Source organism: Grammomys surdaster, unplaced genomic scaffold, assembly GCF_004785775.1.
Source record: "Grammomys surdaster isolate TR1022 unplaced genomic scaffold, NIH_TR_1.0 125996, whole genome shotgun sequence".
NCBI lineage: Eukaryota > Metazoa > Chordata > Mammalia > Rodentia > Muridae > Grammomys > Grammomys surdaster.
The window spans coordinates 2,070,056-2,078,268 of record NW_021620812.1 but is presented as its reverse complement, the minus strand read 5'-3'; the positions used below and the strand labels follow the sequence as shown (position 1 = coordinate 2,078,268).

The window sequence follows — 8,213 nt, the reverse complement described above, 5'->3', positions numbered from 1 at the left end:
TGGCTCCTGAGAACTGTCCTCTGACTTCCACAGGCATGCCATGGCACCCTCCCCCATACATGTGTGTGCACAGACAGACACACAGGCACACAGACACACAGGCACACAGACACACAGGCATAGGCACAGACACACAGACACATAGGTACAGACACATAGGCACAGATACAGACACACAGGCACAGACACCCAGACGCAGACACCTAGACACAGACACACAGCCACAGATACAGGCACAGACACACAGATACAAACAGAGAGGCACACAGGCACAGATACACAGATACAAACAGAGACACACACAGGCACAGAAACATAGGCACAGACACACAGATACACAGGCACAGACACACAGACACACAGACACAGTCACACAGGTTCACACAGATACACAGACACACAGACAGACAGACACACAGGCACATAAGACACAGGCACAGACAGAGACACACATACAAATAAATGAATGTAATAGACATGTAAAAAAATAAAAGAATACCCTCATCGAATAGCTTGTAGTCAGTTCTCCGTGGGCCCGTGCCTCTCTCATTTAAAATGCATCAATGGAAATAAGAGTGTGAACCTTCCCTCACTGATGGAAGTAAAAGCTCAGTCTCACTGACTCCTGAAACATTAGCCATGCTTGTCACTCAGTGGAGGTTGGTCTCCTTGGCTGTAATTCCAGCATTCGTTAAGCCTTTGCATCTGTAACAGGTTTAAGCACAAAGCTGCTACCTAGAGCTTAGGGTTGTTGAAATTGTTTGAAAAAGACAACCCACTTATCATGGAGCAGAAGAAATATCTCAGTGGTGAAGGGCACTTGCTGCTCCTCCAGGAGTCATGTTTGGTTTCCAGTACCATGGCCCTCCATAACTTGATCTACAGGGGATGCTCTCTGTAGAATCTCACAGGGAGTTTAGAAAGATGTGACATGGCAGGTGTGAACATGGTTACTTTGTGGTGCTATGTGTACAGGGAGGGACAGGTATGCAGAGGGAAGAGAAGTGTCTCACCCCTTCTTAGGGGCCTGGGTTGGAGGATGCTGGGGAGAGATTTCCAGAGGAGATGATGGCAGTGAGCTAGCTGAATTCTGAATGGAAGGAAGATGAAGAATAGGTGGAGATAGGATGTCCTGCTTTTCCTTCTGTCCCTAAGTGGGCATTGAACTATATTGTAAATATGTCAGCATGGTTTATCTCAGGAGCACAAGAGGTAATGACACACAGTTCCACTCAATATTATCATTGATTTTCTTTCTTTCAGAGAATTAAAGATGGCAGCACCATTGACTCAGTTAAAACGATCTGTGTGGGGGATCATATCGAGTGTATAAACGGAGAAAATATTGTTGGGTGGCGTCACTTTGAAGTCGCTAAGAAGTTAAAGGAATTGAAAAAAGAGGAACTCTTTACTTTGCAGTTAATAGAACCCAAGAAGGCATTTGGTAAGTTGTATGTGTGTGTGTGTGTGTGTGTGTGTGTGTGTGTGTGTGTGTAAGAGAGAGAGAGAGAGAGAGAGAGAGAGAGAGAGAGAGAGAGAGAGAGAGAGAGAGAGAGACTGGTTTCTTCTCCTTGTTTATCTAATAGGCTGGATACTGCTGTGTGGGGCCGTGTGCTTTCGCTGTACTAGGGAAGAAAACAGAATATTACATTACAGACTACATTGCTTAGAAGGAAAGTAACTCTGGGAAGGAGAAGAAAGTTTTCCATTGAAGGACCTTTTCCTAAACCAAGTTCTGCATCTGCAGAGTCAGATGTCTGGGGATGGAGCTGGAGGTGGGGCTGTGCCAGCCTCTGCTGTATTGTTTCCCTGTGCTGAGCAGGGAGATTTCTGACAGGCTCTTCAAACCACAATTGTTTTCCAGGGACTCAAGCAGCAGAGGTTAGCTTCGTATGGAAGGGGCACTTAGCACAGTCATCCAGTCATCCACTCTGTTTCACAGACTCAGAACTTTTTCTCCTTGACATTTAGAGATTTAGGACACCATGAAGTGACTCCTTTCGTGTCACATCTGGTTTTAGCCATAGCAGCTGTGTGTCTCAACTCTTGCTGAAACCTCCAGGCCCATCCCATGGTGTGAGAATGTGCCAGCCTCTCTTGCTACACTATTTTAACGCTTGAAATCCTCATGCACAGCGGTGCTAAAACATCTTTGGGGAATCATTTGGGCCTGCCCTGACTCATCCCTGACCCAGCCTCCCACACCTTGTGTTCTTGCTGATGCCCTCATAACACAAATATTTCTCCTAACAAATATTGTCTCTAATGTTGTTCCCTCAGGGCAACTGTTGACATTCCATATTGCTCTCCCCCTTCCAGTGAGTGACAGATCACCTCTGTATCTGTGGAATTAGGAAGTACTCCCTGTTACCAAATGACTGTCAGTTAATAGAAATGAAATGGGAATTGTGTTGTATGTAGAAGACAGTTCCATTGGAAGGCTGAAAGGAGGATGCCTATGGCCTCATTGCTTCCCAGAGACCACGGTAGGAGCTCACAGTGGCGCTGCCAGACTCTTGCCTGTGTACCAGCATCTATGCCTTTCTCCCCCTGAAGAAGGCAAGGCAGGCCCAGGCCCCTCTGCAGCAGCTCTTTCCTCAGGGCTCTTCCGATGTTTGCTCTTTACACTGATGGGAGTCGGGGGCTTCAGATACATTGTCTTACACAATGTAGACTCTTTGTAAAGCAAAGCTATTCTCTGTATAACTTAAGAAATAGAACTTCTTCCTATGCTTATCTCCAATAATGTTTTGTTAGGGTTTTATTGTTGTCAAGAGACGTGATGACCACCATAACTCTTATAGAGGGAAACATTTAATTGAGGCTGGTTAATTACGGTTTCAGAGGTTCAGTCCATTATCATCATGGCAGGAAGCATGGCAGCCTGCAGGTGGACAAGTGCTATGTCTTGATCTGCAGGCAGCAGGAGATTGTCCCCTGGGCATGGCTTGAGCATATATAAGACCTTAAAGCCTGCCTCTACAGTGACACACTTCCTCCAACAAGGTCACACCTACTCCAACAAGGCCACGCCTCCTAATACTGCCATTTCCCATGGGTCTTTGGGGGCCAGTTACATTCAAACTACCACAAACACAATCTGTTTTCCAGAGTTAGTCTTGTTACATTGTTTCCTATTGTATACATTTTTGTTGTTACAGTTGTTTCTGTTTTTGTGTTGCAGCTCAAGCTGCTTTCAGATTCACTTATATTGGAGGATGGTCTTGAACTCCTGATCCTCCCCCCTCCCTTCCAAGTGCTGGAATTACAGGCATCTTACCATCGCATTCAACTGTTGTACACACAGAAACCCTTGGAGTCCCTGTGTCTATATGGGACGTTACTAATTTGGGTGCCAGATTGCTGATAGTTTTGAGTCTTACTAGGGTCATTGTGCTTAGTCATACTGTTTTATGATTAAACCCTGTTTTCCTTCCTCCAGTATCAGAGACGTATAATAAACATACTTATGTGCTTAGCCTCTCTAGAATCTTCTCTAGAGCCTCATGGAGTCCATTGGCACACTGAGGAAAATCCCCTGTGTAGGATTTTTCTAACAGGAAGATAATGCATTAGAGACCACACTCTGTTGGTGTGGGGTGGGGCTATCTGCAGGTTGATTTTGGAGCAGTGGTTGGGTTTTACTCCATGAACTGATGGTCTGCAGGTATTTTTCCCTTCAGTGGGCTGATCCTTTACTGTGGCCCCAGCCTGGGGTTTTTCTCTCAGAAGGAAGCCCTGTCACTCAGCCACCTTCTGACCCTGGGTTCCTGTTGCTCTGCTTTTTGTCCCTGGAATAATATAAAGTTAATTGTTCTTTCTCTGGCTTTTCCCCAGTGTGCTGTCTTTGTTAAGAAGGCAGGTCTCCCGGTTCTCTTGGTCTCAATCTTATCATCAGTGTGTTTCCTTCTTTTCTTCGTGTATTTTCTAGAACTATCATTGACTTAGGGTCAGGAACTCATTCCCCCCCCCACCACCACACACCTCTGTCTCTCTCTGTCATGTCTTAGTCAAAGTTCAATTGCTGGGAAGAGACACCATGACTATGGCAAGTGAACAATTGGTGTTGAGGTGCTAAATACTGTAAATGTAAAAGCAGAAGTAAAGTGTTGAGGGAAAGCTCTGGGAGGGAGGCAGGGAGGGAGGGAAGGAGGGAAGGAGGGAAGGAGGGAAGGAGGGAAGTATTGAGGATTGAATCTGGGGCCTTGCTCACGACAGGCAAATGTTCCTCCTCTCAGTTATATCTCCAGCCCAGGAAAAATCCTGAGTGAAAGGTTTTGAGCTACATCTGAGAGGTGACCAGGTGCTTGCTCTGTGTACTTATTGGAGAAAGGTGACTCAGGGAGCAGGAGCAGAATGGACTCAGTACAGAATGCCATTGTGTATTTGAGAATGCTGCACACACCAGTGTGTGGGAAATGAAAGCCAAGTGTCAGGAAGGCCCACATTATCAAAAACTTATCTGAGAAGACAAAGAGTGGTCCACGGAGAGCTCAGGATGGGGCTTAAGAGGCAATAGCATGGCGGGCCCTAGATTTCAGACTGTGAAATAGTTGAGACTGTGTCAGATGAATATACAGGGTTTGAGGTTGAAGTCAGGAAATCAGAAAGATCGTGTTGTGTTAGCTGTAGAGAAGACAGAATCCTGAATTAAGGCTGATCCCATGGGTGTGGAGAGGAGAAACGCTTTGGAGGAACAAGTAAGGGTGTGCAGGAACCATTTATAGATACAAATCTCCATTTCCATCATGGGGCAGATTTGACTTTTCTAAGATTTTTTTTTTTTTTTTTTTTTTTGGTTTTTCGAGACAGGGTTTCTCTGTGTAGCCCTGGCTGTCCTGGAACTCACTCTGTAGACCAGGCTAGCCTCGAACTCAGAAATCCGCCTGCCTCTGCCTCCCAAGTGCTGGGATTAAAGGCGTACGCCACCACCGCCTGGCCCCTCTAAGATTGTTAAGAGAGAGTTATTTATACTTCACAGTAGGCAAATGCCACAAGACACAGTTTAGGATCAATCCCAGGACCTACTAGATAAACACCCTACAACCGAGCTACCTCCCCAGACCAAGACTGAACTTCTATTTAGAGAGTTGACTGTCAAAGGTTTATTACATATTCCTGAACGTTACAAAGGCTGGATTGTAAACCATTGAATGCAGAGGTAAAGGACTAAGATATTGCAGATAATCAACCGTTTTATGGATTGGTTGAGGGATTCTTTGAGATGAGGTGAGATAGGAAAGATGTAGAAGGAGACAGGGAAGAGAGGTGAGAAGTATAGTTTGGGATCTCCTGTGCCTGAGATCTATGAGACAGTTCAGCTGGAAATGTGTGAGGCTGTGGGCATTAAGAACTGAAGCCTAGAAGAAGGGTTTTATGAATGACTGAACTATAATACTCTGAGAAAAAAATCTATTCATTCAGAGTGAAGACTAAGGACAGAAAACAGAGCTTCATGGGAAATGCCTGTGTTGAAGGAAAAGGAGCTAGCATAGTAAGGATGGCCAGACAGGGGAAGGCTGTAGGTGACTGTTGGTTACTCTTCCTAAGACCAGAGCCACTGGGCTTTCCTGAGTCAGCCTTGGGGCTCGGGGAGGAGTAAAGATCACTATAAAATGTATCCTTGGGGTCATTTGTGCTGGTCAGCAGTCCAGTTACTAGTAGGACCAGCCATAGTGTGTAGACTACAAAATAGAGCAGAGTTGAAAACACCAGATGTCTTAGTGTTTCTGTTGTGTGAAGAGACACCACGACCATGGCAACCCTTATAAAGGAAAACATTTAATTGTGGCTGGCTTATAGGTTCAGCGTTTAGTCCATTATCATCATGGTGGGAAGCATGACAGCATGAAGGCAGACATGGTGCTGGAGAAGGAGCTGAGAGTTCTACATCGGGATCCACAGCAACAGGAAGAGAGGGTGACACTGTTTGGCTTGGGCTCTTGAAATCTCAAAGCCTGTGTCCCAGAGACACACTTCCTCCAACAAGGCACTCCTAATCCTAAATGCTGCCACTGCCTGATGACTAAGCATTCAAGTCTATGAGCTGATGACTGAGCAGTCAAATCTATTAACCTCTGGGGGTCATTCTCATCAAACCATTACAATGATCTCGAACTTCTTCTGATTTTCCTGCCTCTATCTTCCACGTGCTGGAGTCACGACTGAGTACTAACATGCCCTGTTTCTGCAGTGCTGGGATTAGAACCAGGGTCTCGTGTGTGCTCCATAACACCATATTTCTCTGCTAACTGAGCTCTGTTCCCAGCCCCAGGGGAAACTCTGTTACAAACATGGGTCTGTTTCAGTAATATATGTTTCTTTGTGTGTATTGATAGTATACCTTATACATTACTATGTATCCATTTCTCACGGTGACTCACAGCAACACCACAGCACTTAAAGCTTCTAGGCTGGAGGATTTCCCTGTTGGAAATGTGAGGTGAACCTTTCCCCATACCTGACATGATTTCCCCTGGTTAGTTGCTATCTGATCTGCTTTTCTTTCTTGAGCCAGAGCCAACCGTGCCCTGGTCACGGCAGCCATCCAGCCCGTATCACGTGGTATCTGGAATGTCTCTAAAGATATTTTTCAGGGCTTGGCTCATTTCCTTTCTCCTTGTGCCAGTGTAAAGGGACATAGCTTTCACAATGAGCTCAACCCCCTGCTCATTGCAAACCCAGACTGTCCCCAGCTGTGAAATGACTCTTGAAACCAGACCAGACTGACTGGTTCCTTTTCCCAGGAGACCTTTGAACTGTAGGGGATAACTGCTGGGGACAAGGGGCTTTGGCTCTGTTTTGTTTAAATGAGTCTTAACTGGTTTATCCTGGAGCATCTGCCCCATATATGACTTTTACCCTTTGAGCAAAGAGGCTCCCAAAAGAAGTCCTGTGTTTTCCAAGTCAGAAAGGGAGTTGAGAGGAAATGGTTTCCTCTTAAGACATCCTCGGGTTAGATTTTGGGGGGTGTTTAGGTTCTGTAGAAGGTCTGCTTTTAGAGGTGTCCTTTCTGCAATGTGTACTCATCTGAATGGGATGTTAAGTTTGTGGAACCGTGTGGTTAGTCCTTGGAATGACATAGCAGGACATGAAACTGTCCTGCGTCAACTTTCTAAGTGCTCCCGTCAAATGCTGCCCTGGAAACCTGAGGAGAAAAATGCTCCTTCGGTTGTTACACAACTTGCTAAACTTCAAACATTAAAAAAAAAAAACCACACACACACAACCCCTGTATTCCCTTCCTTCTCCCCTTAGCATCTCACTATGTAGCCCTGGCTGGCCTGGTGTTCACTATGTAGACCAGGCTAGCCCCAATTTTCAGAGCCAACTTCCTTGCTTCTGCTTTGTAAATGCTCCTGTTACAGAGAAGCCACACAGTTCGTCAGAAGATGATTTTGACCATGCATGCTATGTTTAGTGTAAAAAATTCAACTACAGATACTTATGGTTGTTCGCTGTATACGCTGGACTCTACAGACTACCTTGGACAAATATGAACTAACTGACAAGAGACGAGATGAATACTTAGATCTGTTACTCTGCCAGGTGCTGGGTGTGTGATGAGTAGATGTCTTAACCTCTCTGTGCCTTGGCTTACCTATTCCAGAAGAAGAGCTATTGATAGAGTTTACCACATTGGGCTGTGGTGAAGCTCACATTGGAAAAGTTCTACGGTAGTCCTTGATGCATCTAATCTTCAATCATAGTTAGCTGCTACCACACAGGTTAAGCATCCCTTACCTTAAAATCGAAACTCGGAAATGTTCCCTAGCTGACAGTTTCTGAGCACTAAGCTTGAATAGGAACGGGGGCCACAGTAAGGACACAGGCACACCAATGTTCACAGTGGCCTTCAGGTTGTAAGTCAGAGTTGTATGAAACGTCAGTGAAGTTCACATGTCCCCAGGGTACCCCGTTATACACAGATAGGTGTCCCCAAATCTGAAAACCTGATAACTGAAACTTCTGTCCCCAAGATTTCAGACAAGGACCCTTCAGCCTGTGCAGTCACTGCCAGGGCATAGCTTTTCTGCAAGGAGTAATTTTAGAGACAGAGGAACTTACAGGAGACACGGACAGGAGAGCTGGTGAGAACAGACACTTGTTAAAAGCTGCCTCTGTCTCGCCCCAGATCAAATGGTGGAAGATAGCAATATATTATGATAGTAGCTACCATTCACGTTTGTAAGGGATCTCTCTCTCTCTCTCTC

General features: G+C 45.5%; 1 protein-coding gene across 1 annotated transcript in view; it reads left to right on the top strand.

Annotated features, from left to right (window-relative positions):
• Gipc2 (GIPC PDZ domain containing family member 2) overlaps nt 1-8,213 on the top strand; it is an 81,365-nt gene that overhangs the window by 42,344 nt on the left and 30,808 nt on the right. The window contains exon 3 of the mRNA XM_028754326.1: nt 1,264-1,444. Within this exon, the coding sequence (XP_028610159.1) occupies nt 1,264-1,444 (181 nt within the window). The remainder of the gene's footprint in view (nt 1-1,263; nt 1,445-8,213) is intronic.